Genomic DNA, 19,952 nt, shown 5'->3' with positions numbered 1-19,952 from the left:
TTGAAGGGAAACAATAAAATAATAAAATATATATACAAAACAATAAAAATTATCACGACGTTTCGACCATAACATAACGACCGTTTGTGTTATGGTCGAAACGTCGTGAGAATTTTTATTGTTTTATATGTATTTTATTATTTTATTGTTTGCCTTCAACGTGACTTTACCGAAAGAGCTAAGAATATCACTAAAAGATGTCCGTTTTTAATGACGCTTGCCGCCCGAACATTTTTGTTCCCGCATTCAGGAGCCGTCGAGGGTGACAACAGGGGTCGTGCCATTTCCCATCGCCGGTTTTTAAACTACCCGTTGAGCTACGAGCCCCGGGATCTCTTCGACGCCTTGAAAGGAGGAGAAGGCCTCGACGTTTCTTGAGCGATCTTTAACAAGAGACCCCCGGGCGGACTCGTCCCTCGCAAAAGCATTCTTTTCACCCCAAATTGCCCCGTATTTTTCCGCCGGGTCGATGCCGAACGTCGTAGACTTTCGGGCCTCCCGCAGGGCGTCGGCGGCGGCGAGACGCTCTGCCCCCCCGATGCCCCGCTTCGACCGGATCCCGCGACCGTCGGCCTCGAAGATGCTGAGAGAATCGGCCAGGCTGCTGTCGTTCTCCAAGGGGTGGCCCCGGTCGTCCCCCGTGCGGCCCGCGGACTTGGCGCGGGCCGGACTCTACCGCATGGGCTTCAGCGACCTGGTGGCCTGCTTCCGCTGCGGCGGGATGATGCATCGCTGGGAGGAGGGGGACGACCCCGCTCGGGAGCACGCCAGGCACTTCCCCGCCTGCGCTCGCGCGGTGGGTGACGCCAGCGACGGCGCCGGTGACGTCCTGACGCTTGTTTTGGGGGGGCGAGGCCGGGTCTTTCCTAAAACTAGTGCGGGGTGCCGCTGAGAATTTGCAACGATTGGCACGAAGAGATGTGCCTCGGGGTTCTGGGTACCGATTGGAGATAATTCTAGGCGTGTTTAGACGACGATGGCGAACGAGCGGAGACCCTTTGGCTCGTTGAATCCATTGACGCGCATTCGCGGTCAGATTCGTGTTATATTAAAAAACGATAGTCCAAAAACAAGTGTGAACATTTCTTTGTAAGCACCCTGTGCTAACACAGTTATTCTTGACCTGGCGAGGGCCCTACTCAGCGCTGCGATGATGTAGCTATTTGTTTCAGATGCCGACCCTCTCCGTCACGCAAAGCAGCGACGTTGCTCAGCGAAGCGGGCTCAGCATCGTTGCGTGGACATTTATATTTGCCGAATACCCTCGCACGTGGTGACCACGGGGGGAACAGAGAGAGAGAGACACGGAAACTCCAAATAGGCAGAAGCAGGTGTCAGGGTCGGGTTTCGAGCCCATGACCTCCTGCATACCAGGCGAGGTCGTTGACATCTCCTGGCTACCGCTGCGCCCTTGTAGATGAGTCTCAGTTCTTCAATGCTTTGTGCCTATAACCATGTTCAATGATGAGACTTTCCCGCTCCCCGCGCTGAAGAGTCGGCTCGCTCATTTGACAGCAGAGCCACGGCAACAAAATCAATTAAACTCTGCCCACCGTTGTAAAGACGTTGCAGCTGCCGTGCCGTAGAGGCGGTCACGTGGATTTCGGATTAACCGAGGCAACGTATTTGTTCGGTTTAAGCGCCGCGTGACTTGTAATAAAAACGTCCAAGAATTAACCAATGTTGTATAAACTGTTTTTAGATTATTTGGACTTCAGGGGAATATCCACGAGTTCTTAATCTCTGTCAAAATCGCAGGTGTGCGGTTCATCTGCAAATCGAATAAACCGCGCACGGATCATCCAGAGTCTACTGTAATTCAAATCAAGATTCTACTGTAATGTTATCTTCTCTATAAATTCCCCCACCTGTTGTATATGCCGGGTCTTGAAAATTTTAATAAAAATGATAAAAATGAAATAAAATTTGGAAAAATGCGTAATTATCCGAAATAATGTTAATTGATGTAATTATGCGCATAGGTTATGCTAGTTATGGAGATGTAATCGTATTAAGTCATGTAAATGACTTAACCTTTTTAGGTCAGTCTAAAAAGGTTTTGTTTCGAAGATGTCGTTTAAAAAAAAACGATTCCAATGCCCTCACGGCTTCCTGGGGAGCCGTTCCAAAGGGCGGGGACAATTCGATGAGCTCACTGCATCACCGTCGTCGCCATTGACGCTGTCGTCACAGTCGTCATCGTCGTCACCATTGTCGTCGTTGCGTTTGTTTCTGGGTGGTGCCTTTTCCCCGCAGGCCCCGTTGCCGCAGGCCACTCAGGATGGCCCCGACTCCGCACTGTGTCCAGAGATGCGTTCGTTCGGGGCGCGAATCAGATCTTTCGCGAGCTGGCCGTACACCGCCAATGTGTCCCCGCATGAGCTGGCCTACGCAGGCTTCTACTATTCCGGTACGGTTTGTGCTGCTGCTGCCGCTGCTGCTGCTGCTACGTAGAAGTGGGTGGAGGCCTTCCCCGGTGCTGTAGTCGTCCCCGTTTTGTGGGGGGAGGGGCGGCTCTTTGGGGGGCAAGCGCCACGGTGGCTCGGAGATGTTGACTACCTCGCCTGGAAGGCAGGAGGTGGTGGGTTCCATCCTGACGCCTGATGCGTATTTGGAATTTTCGTGCCTCCCCGTGGTCGCGTGGATTTTTTCTGCCGGTCCTCCGGTTTTTTTCCTCGCACATTTAGAAACACGCGTTTAGAGAATTTGGCTGCGTTTAAATTATCATGCGATAAGCCACTTCGTTGAGCTATCGTTTGTGAATGCCAGGTGGTCGCCTCTGAAAAAGAGCTGAATAGCAACTCAATGGTCCTAACACCTAGTATCATAAAATAGTTTCAATGTTGGTTAATAGTTTTGGTCAAACACCTGAGGGAGGTCAGAATCAGAATATTTATCTATACTGGAGGAATCCATTGAGCTGTGAAGCTCTTTTTCGCATGATGTCCAGTCGGGGCATGGGGGGTAAGAACGTCACGGCAACGAACAGTTTACAAAAACACGATAGGAGTGCGAAGTCCTGTCGGTTCCAAGCGTGTTGTAGAGTGCGTACACGAAACACGGGGAAGGCCTTTACAAGTTGTATAATCTCATGCAGATGTAGATGACGCTGGTTCTTCACGTTCTGTAGATGTAGATGACACTGGTTCTTCACGTTCTGTAGATGTAGATGCCGCTGGTTCTTCACGTTCTGTAGATGTAGATGCCACTGGTTCGTCACGTTCTGTAGATGTAGATGCCACTGGTTCTTCACGTTCTGTAGATGTAGATGCCGCTGGTTCTTCACGTTCTGTAGATGTAGATGACGCTGGTTCTTCACGTTCTGTAGATGTAGATGCCACTGGTTCTTCACGTTCTGTAGATGTAGATGCCGCTGGTTCTTCACGTTCTGTAGATGTAGATGCCGTTGGTTCTTCACGTTCTGTAGCTGTAGATGCCGCTGGTTCTTCACGTTCTGTAGATGTAGATGCCACTGGTTCTTCACGTTCTGTAGATGTAGATGACGCTGGTTTTTCACGTTCTGTAGATGTAGATGCCACTGGTTCTTCACGTTCTGTAGATGTAGATGACGCTGGTTCTTCACGTTCTGTAGATGTAGATGCCACTGGTTTTTCGTATTCTGTAGATGTAGATACAACTGGTTCTTCACGTTCTGTAGATGTAGATGCCGCTGGTTCTTCACGTTCTGTAGATGTAGATGCCGCTGGTTCTTCACGTTCTGTAGCTGTAGATGCCGCTGGTTCTTCACGTTCTGTAGATATAGATGCCACTGGTTCTTCACGTTCTGTAGATGTAGATGACGCTGGTTATTCACGTTCTGTAGATGTAGATGCCACTGGATTTTCGTATTCTGCAGATGTAGATGCAACTGGTTCTTCACGTTCTGTAGATGTAGATGACGCTGGTTCTTCACGTTCTGTAGATGTAGATGACGCTGGTTCTTCATGTTCTGCAGATGTTGATGCCACTGGTTCTTCATGTTCTGTAGCTGTAAATGCCACTGGTTCTTCACGTTCTGTAGCTGTAAATGCCACTGGTTCTTCACGTTCTGCAGATGTTGATGCCACTGGTTCTTCACATTCTGTAGATGTAAATGCCACTGGTTCTTCACGTTCTGTAGATGTAAATGCCACTGGTTCTTCACGTTCTGCAGATGTTGATGCCACCACCTCCATCTATTGTGAGGCGGTTGAACTTACGACTCTCGGTCCGAACGGGCAACTGGATGGGTTTGTTTATCTCTGAAAAGTTGACAGTGTCGATATGTAGGGGAGAGGTCCCTGTAACGTGTTTTCTATTTTGAGTAGGTCACGGAGATCTTGTGAGGTGCTTCAGCTGCGACGGTCATCTACAAGAGTGGGCGCTGGGAGACAGCGCTTGGCATGAGCACGCAAAGTGGTTTCCCAGGTGAGGCGTTTGGCACCTGCTGCTCCCGTGAAATGTATATATATACAGTGAGGGAAAAAAGTATTTGATCCCCTGCTGATTTTGTACGTTTGCCCACTGACAAAGAAATGATCAGTCTATAATTTTAATGGTAGGTTTATTTGAAAAGTGAGAGACAGAATAACAACAACAAAATCCAGAAAAACGCATGTCAAAAATGTTATAAATTGATTTGCATTTTAATGAGGGAAAAAAGTATTTGACCCCCTCTCAATCAGAAAGATTTCTGGCTCCCAGGTTTCTTTTATGCAGGTAACAAGCTGAGATTAGGAGCTGAGATTAGGAGTACACTCTTTAAGAGTGTGCTCCTAATCTCAGCTCGTTACCTGTATAAAAGACACCTGTCCACAGAAGCAATCAATCAATCAATCAAATTCCAAACTCTCCACCATGGCCAAGACCAAAGAGCTCTCCAAGGATGTCAGGGACAAGATTGTAGACCTACACAAGGCTGGAATGGGCTACAAGACCATTGCCAAGCAGCTTGGTCAGAAGGTGACAACAGTTTGTGCGATTATTCGCAAATGGAAAAAACACAAAAGAACTGTCAATCTCCCTCGGCATGGGGCTCCATGCAAGATCTCACCTCGTGGAGTTGCAATGATCATGAGAACGGTGAGGAATCAGCCCAGAACTACACGGGAGGATCTTGTCAATGATCTCAAGGCAGAGGGACCATAGTCACCAAGAAAACAATTGGTAACACACTACCTCAGGGGTCGGGAACCTATGGCTCGCGAGCCAGATGTGGCTCTTTTGATGATTGCATATGGCTCGCAGATAAAACAAAATATTCTCACTTGTTTTAATCCATCCATCAATTTTTTACTGCGCATGTCCTGTTCATGGCTGCAGGAGCAATTGTCCATTATTTTAATTGGATGATACTGGCCTACGTATGCATGTGAGCAGTCATTCTCACATCTTAAAAACATCAAGTCCAACCTACGATCACGTTTAACGGATGAAAGCCTCAACGCTTGCATGAAGCTTAACCTCACCAAGTACCAACCCGACTACAAAGACATCAGCAAATCCATGCAGCACCAGAAGTCGCATTAATGGTGAGTGTTATAACAACATTATTTAAAAGAATAAATTCAGAGGCTTATTATACTGACATTTAGTTGAATTCACTTTTAAAATATATTATATGGCTCTCACTGAAATAAATTTCCAAATTTTTTGCTTTCATGGCTCTCTTAGTCAAAAAGGTTCCCGACCCCTGCACTACCTCGTGAAGGACTGAAATCCTGCAGTGCCCGCAAGGTCCCCCTGCTCAAGAAAGCACATATACATGCCCGTCTGAAGTTTGCCAATGAACATCTGAATGATTCAGAGGACAACTGGGTGAAAGTGTTGTGGTCAGATGAGACCAAAATGGAGCTCTTTGGCATCAACTCAACATGCCATGTTTGGAGGAGGAGGAATGCTGCCTATGACCCCAAGAACACCATCCCCACCGTTAAACATGGAGGTGGAAACATTATGCTTTGGGGGTGTTTTTCTGCTAAGGGGACAGGACAACTTCACCGCATCAAAGGGACGATGGACGGGGCCATGTACCATCAAATCTTGGGTGAGAACCTCCTTCCCTCAGCCAGGGCATTGAAAATGGGTTGTGGATGGGTATTCCAGCATGACAATGACCCAAAACACACGGCCAAGGCAACAAAGGAGTGGCTCAAGAAGAAGCACATTAAGGACCTGGAGTGGCCTAGCCAGTCTCCAGACCTTAATCCCATAGAAAATCTGTGGAGGGAGCTGAAGGTTCGAGTTGCCAAACGTCAGCCTCGAAACCTTAATGACTTGGAGAAGATCTGCAAAGAGGAGTGGGACAAAATCCCTCCTGAGATGTGTGCAAACCTGGTGGCCAACTACAAGAAACGTCTGACCTCTGTGATTGCCAACAAGGGTTTTTGCCACCAAGTACTAAGTCATGTTTTGCAGAGGGGTCAAATACTTATTTCCCTCATTAAAATGCAAATCAATTTATAACATTTTTGACATACGTTTTTCTGGATTTTTTGTTGTTATTCTGTCTCTCACTGTTCAAATAAACCTACCATTAAAATTATAGACTGATCATTTCTTTGTCAGTGGGCAAACGTACAAAATCAGCAGGGGATCAAATACTTTTTTCCCTCACTGTAAATATTCACTAATTATGTGTTCCCCAACACATCCATCGCATTATATAATAATGATGTGTTCCCCGATACATCCAACGCATTATAAGATAATAACAAAATCATAATAAACGCGATAAAATAATAAATATAATGTGTTCCCCAATACAACCATCTCACTATAAGATCATAATATAAATAATAATAATAATGATGGTGATGTGCTCCCCAATACATCCACCACATTATACCCAGCCGGCATAACGTAATGACCCCCCCCTCTTCCCGCGTCGTTTGCTGAACAGCTGCGCGTTTGTTGGACGACAGAAGGGGGAAGCTTTCGTCCGCGGGTCGATGCGGCCGCCGGTAACAAAACATTTTCTCGCCAACTTTTGGTTTCGCAGGAAAATCGAGTTTAACGCCGGCGTGCGAACACGCCGCACGTACGATTTTTTGTTTCGTTTTTTAACGTTGACCTTGGTCAACTCCGGTCGTTGAACAGACGAGACTATCCTCATCTCTTGATGGAGTTTATCAGGGGTCTTGAACACAAATAGACTCAAACTTAAACTTCGCAGGCAGCTTGAAATGTTGTTCATCATTCAGGGGTAAAAATACAAAAATAATGTGGTTTTATTACCAATATGCTCATTGTAAATATAGTAGTGTGTATAGTATAGTAGTGTATAGTGTAGTGTATAGTGTAGTGTAGTGTATAGTGTAGTGTATAGTAGTGTAGTGTATAGTGTAGTGTATAGTGTAGTGTATAGTAGTGTAGTGTATAGTGTAGTGTATAGTGTAGTGTATAGTAGTGTAGTGTATAGTGTAGTGTATAGTGTAGTGTATAGTAGTGTATAGTAGTGTAGTGTATAGTGTAGTGTATAGTAGTGTATAGTGTAGTGTATAGTAGTGTATAGTGTAGTGTATAGTAGTGTAGTGTATAGTGTAGTGTATAGTATAGTAATGTATAGTGTAGTAGTGTATAGTAGTGTAGTGTATAGTGTAGTGTATAGTATAGTAATGTATAGTGTAGTAGTGTATAGTAGTGTAGTGTATAGTATAGTAGTATAGTATAGTAGTGTATAGTATAGTGTATAATATAGTAGTGTATAGTGTAGTGTATAGTAGTGTAGTGTATAGTATAGTAGTATATAGTGTATAGTGTAGTAGTGTATAGTATAGTAGTGTATAGTGTAGTGTATAGTAGTGTATGTATAGTAGTGTATAGTAGTGTAGTAGTGTATAGTAGTGTAGTGTATAGTATAGTAGTGTATAGTATAGTATTGTATAGTAGTGTATAGTGTAGTAGTGTATAGTAGTGTAGTAGTGTATAGTAGTGTATAGTGTAGTAGTGTATAGTAGTGTAGTAGTGTATAGTAGTGTATAGTATAGTAGTGTATAGTAGTGTATAATAGTGTATAGTAGTGTATAGTAGTGTATAGTGTAGTAGTGTATAGTAGTGTATAGTAGTGTATAATAGTGTATAGTAGTGTATAGTAGTGTAGTAGTGTATAGTAGTGTAGTAGTGTATAGTGTATAATAGTGTATAGTAGTGTATAGTGTATAATACTAGTACAGCTCACACCGGTGTGTTGGAGAGCCAAGCCACAACATTTAGAATCTGAGTATGACGTTTCACCAGTAATTACAACAACAACGAGCTTCATCAGGCGACGGCCAGATTAAATGTACTCTATAACTATATATAACTATGGGGATAATCGGTGTTTTTGGCATAGAGATCCACGGAATTTTTTTAATTTTATCTTTTTGGATGCTGCGCGATTTTGAGCCGTCTGCAGCTGCCCTGCCCCCCGTCGTTAGCGGCGACAATCGAGAGCCGGCTCTTGTCGTTCCGTTTGGTTTGCCGACACGCCGATTGCAAATCGAGCGCAGAGTAACGGTGCAAAAAGTCGCGATCGTTTTTAACGCGAGCGGTCGTCGCTTGCGTAACTTATCCATTTTTGTCGGTTCTTCTGCGTGACACCGGCGATGATTCTTACACGCGACGATGTTCATCTTTATTTGTCGGTTTAAAGGCTCCGCTACCGGGTCAGACGCCGCAGAGTACAACCGCGGAGATTGAGCACGGTAAGACGGCGGATCCCTGCGCACTGTATCAGACCCTCACCTGATACAGGTGAGGGTCTGATACAGGTGAGAGTCTGATACAGGTGAGGGTCTGATACAGGTGAGGGTCTGATACAGGTGAGAGACTGATACAGGTGAGAGTCTGATACAGGTGAGGGTCTGATACAGGTGAGGGTCTGATACAGGTGAGAGTCTGATACAGGTGAGAGTCTGATACAGGTGAGGGTCTGATACAGGTGAGGGTCTGATACAGGTGAGAGTCTGATACAGGTGAGAGTCTGATACAGATGAGAGTCTGATACAGGTGAAAGTCTGAGCCAGGTGAGAGTCTGATACAGGTGAGAGTCACGACCTCATGTATACCAGACGAGGTGGTCAACATCTCGCCAACTTTGCGCCCCATATGTAAGCAGTCTGGTGATGATCGACCATCACTTTTTGAAACCGCTGAAAGTGTGTGCGGGTGTGTCTCTGTGTGTGCGTCTGTGTGTGTGTGCGCTTGCGTCTGTGCGTGCGCGCGTGTGTCTCTGTGTGTCTCTGTGCGTCTCTGTGTGTCTCTGTGCGTCTCTGTGTGTCTCTGTGTGTCTCTGTGCGTCTCTGTGTGTCTCTGTGTGTCTCTGTGTGTCTGTGTGTCTCTGTGTGTCTCCGCGTGTGTCTCCGCGTGCGTCTGCGCGCGCTTCGTCCACAGCAGCGCCATCGACTGAGGAGCTTCTGGACAAGCTGGAAGAGCGGCTGTCCTGCAAGGTGTGCATGGAGCGCGAGGTGTCCACGATGTTCGTGCCGTGCGGACACGTGGCCACGTGCGGCCACTGCGCCCTCTCCCTGAGCCGGTGTCCTGTGTGCCGCGTCGCCGTGCAGACGTCGCTCCGGGCCTTCATGGTTTAGGCGGACGGCCGGGCGAAGGAGGAGGAGAGAGAAACGACCGCCGGGGATCCCGACCGCCCGTGGCTTCGACCGTTGGGGCGAGTTCGTTGATTCACCCATCCCCTCTCCCGTACCGAGGCATAAGCCGGTCGCTGGCGAGCGTTCGGCGTTCGTTTTTTCCGCACAGGGAGGCACGGGGAGGGCAATTTCACTTGGCCACCGGCCTCCACCCATAGAGCAGCCTTTTTTTTGGGGGGTTTCCGGAATGTAAAAGGGTTCATTGATAATTATCAGTGTGGTGGTTTTGAAGGCGTACGATGTCAGACTTGGAAAGTGAAGGAAGTAAAGTTTTAAGACTGTTCTGTAATCTTTACTTTAACCGGATGGTACGCATAGGTTACACACGTTAACAGTTTCTACATTTGGGAGCTATTACATTTAGAACTCTGTGGAGCGCTTATTGCAACGGGTGGAAGGGTCAAAGATTGCGGTGATTTTAAGGCGTACTTACATGTGTGAGTTATTACATTTATAACTCTGTGGGACAATGCAATGGGTGGCATGGGAAAGCGTTAATAAGAGTGCGTTGATTTTAACGTGTGCAATGTCAGACTTGGGAAGTGACGAAGTGAATGTACATGCACATATACACGTGTAAGCTGTTACACGTGTAACAGCTTACACGTGTATATGTGTAAGCTGTTACACATGTAAAGCTGTTACACGTGTAACTCTGTGGATCGCTTATTGCAATGGGCGGAAGGGTTAAAGAGTTGCGGTGATTGTAAGGCGTTTGGTGCTAGACTTGAAGTGAAGAAGTTACGTTCTGTAAATCTTTACTGGAACTGGAATGTTACGCAGAGTTCACGTGCGTAAACATTTTTACGTTTGTGAGTTATTACATTAATAAGTAATATTTTAAAATACTTTTTTTTTTTAAACACTCTTTAATGAAATGTACCCTACTGGTAACGGAATAACTCCACGACTCCAGGAAGTGGCCCCGAGGCTTGGCCACGACGTAAGGGGACCGTGGAGATTTACAGCCAACGACGTCAGTTGAGCGTGGACAATTACACCCAAGACGAAACATAACGTGTTAAAAAAAGATTGTTGGAAAATATATTTTTTACGCTAGAATACAGTGTTGTCATCATTATGACATAAGTATACCACATTGGTAAGTGGGTTAAGATTGAGTTACTATATTTGATGATACTACAACAACAACAGACAGAGTGAGTTCATACACAGCGTGTGCAATAATAGCCCCATGGAGCACTTATTGCAATGGTGATGTCATCAAAAATTTAATTGTCGCGTTCCACGGTGGCCGCTCTTTGTCGGTGGTGGGGAGCGGTGGGGGGTTGGTGGAGCGGTCAGCGCTACCAACGCCGGTGATCAGCCGAGTTCCATTCCCGCTCACGGCCAACGCCACAGTGATTGCGATCATCTGAACAACCGGTCCTGGGCCTCCCCTAGGTCGACTTGGCCTCGAATGAGTGCCCGCTGCGATATGTAAAGACATCGCCACTGGGGAGACAAAGGCGGCTGTGCGTGGTGTTGACCACCCCACCCCCCCCCCACCCTCGTGTGCCACAGTGCCGGTAGCCTTCATAGCTGCTGCTAATCGCTAACAGCACTTGCCCCAACAGTCTGTTAAGGCTACACGGGGAGGGATCTTCATAGCTGCTGCTAATTGCTAACAGCACTTGCCCCAACAGTCTGTTAAGGCTACACGGGGGGGATCATCATAGCTGCTGCTACTCGCTAACAGCACTTGCCCCAACAGTCTGTTAAGGCTACACGGCGGTGGCTGGGGGATCTTTGGGGCTGTGTGTGGACGGCTTTGTGTGTTCCTCGCCGCTTTTGTTTCTAAGAAGTGCCAGGTTATTTTTCCATCGGTCGCGTGAGAGATAATTTTCGGGGACTCGTTAACCCGCTGCTGGATTAGGGCCCCTCGGCGCGCCTCGTCCCACGGGGGTTTGTGTTGGACTCGGCACTTGGCGAAGAGAACGCCGGAGCAGTTCCCCCCGCGGGAGATTGGTCGCGGGCAAATTTAGAATCGCTGCTCGGAAATGTTGAAAAGGTCGAATCCGTCCTCGGCTGCGACGCTCGCTCATTCATTCAGCTCCAGCAGCAGCGTCCGCCTGCACCGAGTTTCTGGCTTTGCCGCTCTTAACCCAGAGTTTTTAAGCGGCTGCTGCGTTGAACATCGTCGCGCGTAGTGTAAACTAAATATATATACACACAGCTTCCTGAGAATGTGTTAAGTTGGGGAAACGTGATTATTTTGCGCGTTTAAAACACGGACGTTGTAAAACATCCTTCAAGGTTTTGATTTAAAGCTTTCGTGACTGCAGGGATTCATATTCTTGGTTCTTTCGGTAAAGTCACCACCACGTAGAAGGGAAACAATAAAATAAATAAAATATAAAACAATAAAATTCTCACAACGTTTCGACTGCAACACGAGCAATCATCATCAGGTGTGAAAACCACATAGCACCACGGAGAGCGATTTGGCAGTTGTTCAGACCGCATTCCATTCTCTTCCTCTCCCCCCTCCTCTTTTCCGAACATAGATGGACTCGTCCATTTGAACAACTGCCAAATCGCTCTCCGTGGTGCTAACGTTAAAAAAAACTCCACTTTTTAAAAAATTTCTTGCTGTGGTTTTCACACCTGATGATGATTGCTTCTTGTGTCGTAGTCGAAACGTCGTGAGAATTTTTATTGTTTTATATTTTTATTATTTTATTGTTTCCCTTCTACGTAGTGACTTTACCGAAAGAACCAAGAACATTCTTCAAGGTTCTTTCGGTCAAGTGACGTAGGGACAAAATAAAATAAATCACGACGTTTCTGTCGCAACACAAGCGACCCCCCCATCAGTTGAACTGTACCTGTTCCGCCTGATGACGGTCGCTTGTGTCGCGATGGAAACGTGGTGATGTATTTTATACACCTACCACGTGATGACTTTGAGAGCGTGGATCCCTGCAGTTGCCACGAAAGCTTCAAGTGAAGATTCTCAAGGCTGCTTTCAATGTTGCGTTCAGTCAATGAAACGTCCGCACATTCGAGTCGAGTGCCCATTAATGGGCCACGCAAGGCCCAACGCGTAGGGCCGAGGCTTCGCTCTGTGGCTCGTTTGATCGTCTCGTTATTAAATCATTTTTGATGTCACCAGAGGACTTGGGAGTCTTGTTGTGTTTAGACTGCAGGAGCGGTGGGAGGGGTTTTAAGAGCTATTAAATTGTCTCTCTCTGTCTCTGTGTGAGTCTCTCTCTGTGTGTGTCTGTCTGTCTATGTTGTGTGTCACTCTCTGTTTGTCTCTGTGTGAGTCTCTCTCTCTGCTTGTGTGTCTGTCTCTGTGTCTATGTTGTGTGTCACTCTCTGTGTCTCTGTGTGAGTCTCTCTCTGCTTGTGTGTCTGTCTGTGTGTCTATGTTGTGTGTGTCGCTCTGTGTGTCTCTGTGTGTCTCTCTCTGTTTGTCTCTGTGTTGTCTCTCTCTGCCTGTGTGTCTGTCTGTGTGTCTATGTTGTGTGTCTCTGTGTGAGTCTCTCTCTGCTTGTGTGTCTGTCTCTGTGTCTATGTTGTGTGTCTCTCTCTGTTTGTCTCTGTGTGAGTCTCTCTCTGTGTGTCTGTCTGTCTATGTTGTGTCACTCCCTGTGTGTCTCTTTGTGAGTTTCTCTCTGCTTGTGTGTCTGTCTGTGTGTCTATGTTGTGTGTGTCTCTCTCTGTTTGTCTCTGTGTGAGTCTCTCTGCTTGTGTGTCTGTGTGTCTATGCTGTGTGTTACTCTGTGTGTCTCTGTGTTGTCTCTCTCTGTGTGTCTGTCTGTGTGTCTATGTTGTGTGTCTCTCTCTGTGTGTTTCTGTGTTGTCTCTCTCTCTGCTTGTGTGTCCCCGTGTCTATGTTTTGTCTCTCTCAAATTTATCAATCGTTGGAAGAACGTAATCAACCAGGTGGGGCGTTGATTGTTTTGTTGGCCGACTCTGTGTTATATTGCATTATATTTCCAAGTTTACTATGTTTGTTCTCATTCATTTGTACCTTATGATGGTCGCTTGTGTTGCAATCGAAACGTCGTATTCTATTATTATTACATTTCTTTACCATTACGAATTGTCTGGGAATCAAAGCCAAGCAAGTTTCTTACCACAGTGACCGCACGAGACGTGAAACAAATGCTGCACATGTAGTGGGTGCAGGGAGATTGGAGACGGCGTGTAGAGGCAACACGTTGATTTAACGACAACGGTAACAGCAATAGTAGCGGTCCCTAACACAAAGGGGTGACGGCCCCTTAACCCGCTACCTGGGGGTGGTACGGCCCCCGGACAAGCGTGGCCTATCACTGGGACCACGGGCTCTCTCGCCTCCGGCTAACCGTGACCTAGGGGAGGCTACACTAACCCGACCCAGTCAAGGTACGGGTCTCGACCACTGTCTCGCTCGGTCCCGGCCCTTACAAGGACGTCGGGACCCGGGGGCTCCCAGGGTCTCACCACTAGCCCGCTCGGTCCCGGCCCTTAGAAGGGCAGCGGGTCTGGGGGAATTGATAGGACGAGTGGAAATGAAGTAACCTCTGAGCTATTTTAATTAGTCATTAAATAATACAACAAAATTAATGACATTCAAAAAGTAATTTACATTAAACACGTATTAGAACATTGTAACTTCAACCATCTCTTAAAGCAACGTGTATTACTAATTACTCATTCGTTAGCCCCCATTACTCAATCGCGACTTCACGCTCATCAGCCAGCCATCTCAGTCAGTCGACCCGTGGCACCTGGGTCTGCCCCGTGACCTCCTGCCAGCGGGCGTTCGACACTTCATGTGGCCTCAGGGTGCACATAGCCTGGCACAAGCGTCGTGGTGACGTCACCGCCACTTAGTGGCGAATGGCGGTTGTTGTTGTTGTATGTGTGTGTGTGTCTGTGTGTGTGTATGTGTGTGTATGTGTATGTGTGTATGTGTGTGTATGTGTGTGTATGTGTGTGTGTATGTGTGTGTGTATGTGTGTATGTATGTGTGTGTATGTGTGTGTATGTTGGTATGTGTGTGTGTATGTGTGTGTGTATGTGTCCGGCAAAACAACCCCCTACCTCCTCGCGGTGCCGGACGAGCAACTCTGTCGTGGACAGTGCTGTGGGGGGAGATCCAATTTTGATTGGCTCCTCCCCTCATGGCATATGTGTCCACCACAGGGGCTAAACGGGGGCTCTGGACGGGTGCGAGGGGCTGGTAACCCCTCCACCTTCAATTAATTACCACGAAACCACGAGGTAAACTGAAATATGTAACTAATAAGCTTGTGCCGGAGGCCCCCGGGAGCCAGGCGTCTATGACGTCTCCTGGCCAAACCCCAATTGGCGGAGCCAGGAGATTGAATATCCACCCTCGGGGCTCCTCCAGAAACAACGAAAAGCCACTACGGGTGGCCACGTGGAATGTTCGAACGCTCACTGCGGAGGAGAGGCTGCCACTCCTCTGTCGGGAGCTGGACCGGTACCGCCTGGATCTATGCGGCATTCAGGAGGTCCGGTGGACCGGCTCTGGCTCCTGCCACCATGAGGGGTGGACAGTCCTCTACTCGGGGCAGCAGACTGCCAAACAACACGGTGTGGCTCTTCTTTTGAACAAAAGAATGAAGGGGGCGTGGGAGCGTGGCGGTGAGGTGTGGGAAGCTGTAAGCCCCAGGCTACTTTGGGCTCACCTTTCCATCAACCGGAGGCGAGGAATGGTGGTCGTGGTTACTTATGCCCCCACCGAAGATGAACATCCGTGGAGGGATGCAGGCAAAGCCGATGAGTCAGATGCCTTCTATGACCTCCTGTCACAGGTGCTGGCTAAAGTGGCCCCTCCGGATAGAGTCATCATGTTGGGTGGCTTTAATGCCCGAGTTGGTCATGATACTGGCACCTGGTCTGGAGTGATTGGAGGGCATGGGCCAGATCAGCTCAATAACAACGGTAAGAGGCTGCTAGATTTTTGTGCAGCCCATGGGCTTGTAATTACCAACACGCTGTTCCGGCATCGGCGCATCCACACAACATCATGGATGCATGCCGGGTCCAAGCAAGAACATCTGCTGGACTACATAGTGACGGACCAGCGGATGCGAGCCTATGTCCTTGACACCAGGACCTACCGTGGAGCTGATCTGCCCTCTGACCATCGACTAGTCATCTGTAAGATGCGCCTGCCATTCTTCCACTCCGGTGGTGGGTGTACACCCAGGACCCCATTCCAACCTAAAGTGGCCTGGTCTCAGTTATCTGATGAAAGTTGCAAGCGAGAATTTCATCATCGCTTGCGGCTGGGATTGGCATCGTCCCCGACTCCTCCTGATGTCGAGGGTAAATGGGCGAGGTTTAGGACTGTGACTCATGCAGCTGCAATGGCTGCTTTGGGTACGCGGTCCAGACCTCCCCAGAGACCCTGGCTGACAGGAGGTGTTCAGGATGGTTGAGAAAAAGCGACAGGCCCACTGTCATCGGCTACAGAATCCCACGTCAGAGAATGAGGAGGCTTACCGCAGCCTTCGCTCGGAGGTTCGGAGAGCCGTGAGGCGCTGCAAGGATGGGTGGTGGTCGCGGGTTGCTGCGGAGATGGAGTCTGCCTCAGTGGCCTGCGATCACAAATCTCTATTTAACTCCATCAAAAAAGTAACCTGCAGCGCCACACCTATTACCATCATTAGGGGAAAAAACGGTGATCCAATCTCCGACCCCCAGGAACAGGTTTGCAGATTTGCTGAGCATTTCTGTGAGGTCATGGGGGAGGGAAAATCCCTCAGCCAGGAAAAGATCGTGGCACAAAGTGAGGATGACCCTGCTGAGGCTGTGGTGCCTCAAATATTGGAAGAAGTCACCCCCTGTGAGTGGCTGGCTGATGTGCCATCTGTTGAGGAAGTACTGAAGGCGATCCGGAGTCTGAGACCAGGAAAGGCAGCGGGCAGAGATGATCTCCCAAGCGAAATGCTGAGGGAGGGTGGCGTTTGTGCACAGACTGCCCTATATGACATCATAACAACGGTCTGGGCCGCTGGACGGGTTCCGCAGGATTGGAAGGATGCCCTGGTGGTCCCCCTCTTTAAGAAGGGGGACCGCATAGACTGTAACAACTACAGGGGCATCTCACTCCTCAGTGTGCCGGGAAAGGTCCTGGCAAGGATTATTCAGCATCGCCTTGCCAGGCACGCTGAGGAGAGGCTTTCGGAGCCCCAATGCGGTTTCAGGAAAGGGCGGTCCTGCACAGATGCCATATTTTCTGTCCGTCTGCTACAGCAGAGGTGTAGGGAATTCCAACAAGACCTACATCTCTGCTTTATTGACCTGGTCAAGGCCTATGATACCATCAGTAGGCCTGGGCTCTGGGTCGTTCTTCGTGCTTTTGGAGTACCTGACCCTCTGCTCACGATCATTAAGGACCTTCATGATGGTGAGCGGGCCCGGGTAAAACTACATGGCCGGGAGTCAGAGCCATTCCCTGTACACCGTGGGGTGCGACAGGGATGTCCTCTGGCTCCCACATTATTTAACATCTATTTTGACCACGTAGTTCGTGAAGCCTTCAATAGCTGTACCGGGGGAATCTCCATATGGTACAGATATAATGAGAGGCTAATCGATGACCGGGTGCGGTCAAGGGATGGCTCCCTATTGCTTAACCACGTTATGTATGCTGATGATTTGGTAATAGCTGATCAGTCAGAGGAGGAGTTGGAGACGCTGCTGCTGAGACTGGAGCGTGCCACTAAGAGGTGGGGCCTTACCATCAGCCCCACCAAAACTAAGCACCTGCCTGGGTATTTTGTACCATCGGACACTCCACCCCCACAACTCCCAATCGGTGATGGGGCAGTTGTGGAGAGAGTGGAGAGTTTCCCATACCTGGGCAGTGTGCTTATGACTGGCTCCAGTTTAACAGCAGAGGTCTCACTCCGAATCAGTCGAGCGGCAATATCTTTTCATCGGTTGCGTAACGCTGTGTGGAAGCTACCTGGTCTGTCGCTCCGCACTAAGCTTCAGGTCTTCTCGGCCACGGTCATTCCCTCCCTTCTCTACGCTTGCGAAACGTGGACCCCCCTAATGGAACATCTTCCCCGGTTAGAAACATTTAGGCTGGCCTGCCTACGATCCATCCTGGGTTTAACCAGACTGGATTGTGTGAGGAGCTCACAAATTCTTGAAAGATCTGGGCAGGGTCCCATCGGTGAGCTCCTCCAGCAGGCAAGGCTGCGATGGCTGGGTCATGTAGCCCGCATGCCCAGCCACCGCATGCCGAAACAGCTTTTGTTTGGCCGGATTGAGGGGGCTAAGCGGGCGCGGCACGGGCTAGAGAAGAGATGGAGTGATGTGGTACAGGAGGATGTGGAGCTGAGTGGACTTGCCGATGACTGGTACCAGCGGTGTCAAGATCGGCCTCTGTGGAGGAGGCTCGTGAAGGATGCTACTGGGCAGTTGGAAGCAGTCGCCCTCCAACAACAACGGAGGACGGAGGAGCGACGCTCAGAACAACGAGCGGAGCGCCGGGTGGCTAAAGCACAGCAGGTTGGCACAGTAGGGGGCACAGGTGGTGCATCAGCCAGTCATCTCAGTCAGTCGACCCGTGGAACCTGGGTCTGCCCCGTGACCTCCTGCCAGCGGGCGTTTGACACTTCACGTGGCCTCAGGGTGCACATAGCCTGGCACAAGCGTCGTGGTGACGTCACCGCCACTTAGTGGCGAATGGCGGTTGTTGTTGTTGTGTATGTATGTGTGTGTATGTGTGTATGTATGTGTGTGTGTATGTGTGTATGTGTGTGTATGTGTGTATGTGTGTGTGTATGTGTGCATGTGTGTATGTATGTGTATGTGTGTATGTATATGTACGTGTATGTATGTGTGTGTATGTATGTGTGTGTGTATGTGTGTATGTATGTGTGTATGTATGTGTGTGTATGTATGTGTGTATGTATGTGTGTATGTGTGTGTGTGGGGAGCGATAGTGTAGCGGTTAGCGCGCTGCGCTATGAACATGGCGACCCGGGTTCGATTCCCGCTCACGGCCAACACCAGTGACGATTATCTGGACCGGTCCCGGGCCTCCCCTAGGTCGACTCAGCCTCAAATGAGTACCTGGTGCGGTGTGTAAACATCGCCACTAGGGAGACAAAGGCGGTCGGGCATGGTGCTGGCCACCCACCCCCTCGTGTACCGTTCGGCCTTCATAGGTGCTCGCTAACAGCACTTGCCCCTACAGTCTGGTACAGGCTATATGGGGGATCTTTGTCTTTGTATGTGTGTGTATGTATGTATATGTGTGTGTATGTGTGTATGTGTGTGTGTATGTGTGTGTATGTGTGTATGTGTGTGTACGTTGAACTCTTTCTGTCACACCACCACCGCACGTTGCCCAACCGTGCTGAAAGACGACAACAAGCGGCAATTCTAAAGAGTTATCGGTGTAGTGTGTGTTCATCAGGTGAAGGGACGAGACTGTCTCGAGAACAGGCCACTTGTGTTGAAACGTCGTGAGAATTTGATCGTGTTATTTTATTTTATTAATTTATTACTTTATTCTCATTCTACGTGGTGACTTTACCGAAAGAACCAAAGAAGATGAAAACGCGTGTGTAGTGACTGCGACTGTCACCGCGTGGTGCCGGGCTTACGAAGCCACGGCGGACGATGCGTTGGCATCACGTGCGGCCCGCTCACCGGGCGTGGCGCCGCCGGGCCTAGCGGGGGGCCTGGCTGAGCGCCGGTCAGCGCGGAGGCACCGCGAGCGGCGTGCGGCGCGGGCCAGCCGGGCTCGCGTTGGGGCACGACACGCCGGTTGACCCGCCAGCACGCGGCCGGACGACGTTGGAGGGGGGCTGCCGGGCGGTCACGTGGCGTAGAGGAGCTCTCGGGGAGCCTTCGGGAAAGAGGCGGAGAGATCCGGAAGGTGGGCGGGGCGAGGGGCGGAGGCAGCCCCGGCCCGGGCCGATGTGACGGGGGCCCTACGAGGGCCCCGGGGTTTTTCGTGTTGCCAGCGATGAAGATCCACGTCGGGGGGAGAAGCCTCTAGCCATGCGGTCTGGGACCCAGCTCAGGGTCCGGGCCGGGATAACGAGCCGTGTCCGGTGCTGCCGTAGCGTAGCTAGATGGGCGTTCAACACCCAAGCGTGGCTTGTGTTATGTTGAGTCGGTGAAGTGGTGTTGCTCCCTAGACAACGTCTGCGACTCAGTTGGAGTCGCTACATATGTGTATATAAAACATGTAATAATAGTAGGGCTTTTACCCTTTTTTTGGGGAACAAAACTGAAACCTTTTTACAAGGATTCATGCTACTGCATTAACCACAATACCTGCAAATTGCAAACAAAAAACACACTATGATATTTGTGGCATTGTCCTTGAAACTGATTGGTCCACACCAAGGG

General features: G+C 49.0%; 1 protein-coding gene across 1 annotated transcript; it reads left to right on the top strand.

Annotated features, from left to right (window-relative positions):
- Positions 1 to 253: 253 nt before the first annotated feature.
- Positions 254 to 11,643, top strand: LOC142911127 (baculoviral IAP repeat-containing protein 3-like). Its single transcript, XM_076060201.1, has 5 exons — positions 254 to 796; positions 2,257 to 2,410; positions 4,308 to 4,407; positions 8,615 to 8,666; positions 9,355 to 11,643. The coding sequence occupies exons 1-5, from the start codon at positions 470 to 472 to the stop codon at positions 9,490 to 9,492; spliced, it is 771 nt and encodes a 256-aa protein (XP_075916316.1). The 5' UTR covers positions 254 to 469; the 3' UTR covers positions 9,493 to 11,643.
- The last annotated feature ends 8,309 nt before the right edge of the window (positions 11,644 to 19,952 follow it).

Source organism: Petromyzon marinus, unplaced genomic scaffold, assembly GCF_048934315.1.
Source record: "Petromyzon marinus isolate PM22_M1 ecotype Great Lakes invasive population unplaced genomic scaffold, UKy_Petmar_22M1.pri1.0 PM_G_Scaffold_17, whole genome shotgun sequence".
NCBI lineage: Eukaryota > Metazoa > Chordata > Hyperoartia > Petromyzontiformes > Petromyzontidae > Petromyzon > Petromyzon marinus.
This window is presented reverse-complemented; position numbering and strand designations above follow the sequence as displayed.

What these genes read in the sequence shown, in the direction of transcription:
- LOC142911127 (XM_076060201.1), top strand. Translation starts at nt 470, where the DNA reads ATGCCGAACGTCGTAGACTTTCGGGCCTCCCGCAGGGCGTCGGCGGCG. An exon ending in CACGCAAAGTGGTTTCCCAG is followed by an intron (nt 4,408 to 8,614) that starts GTGAGGCGTTTG and finishes GTCGGTTTAAAG; the next exon opens with GCTCCGCTACCGGGTCAGAC. An exon ending in AACCGCGGAGATTGAGCACG is followed by an intron (nt 8,667 to 9,354) that starts GTAAGACGGCGG and finishes CTTCGTCCACAG; the next exon opens with CAGCGCCATCGACTGAGGAG.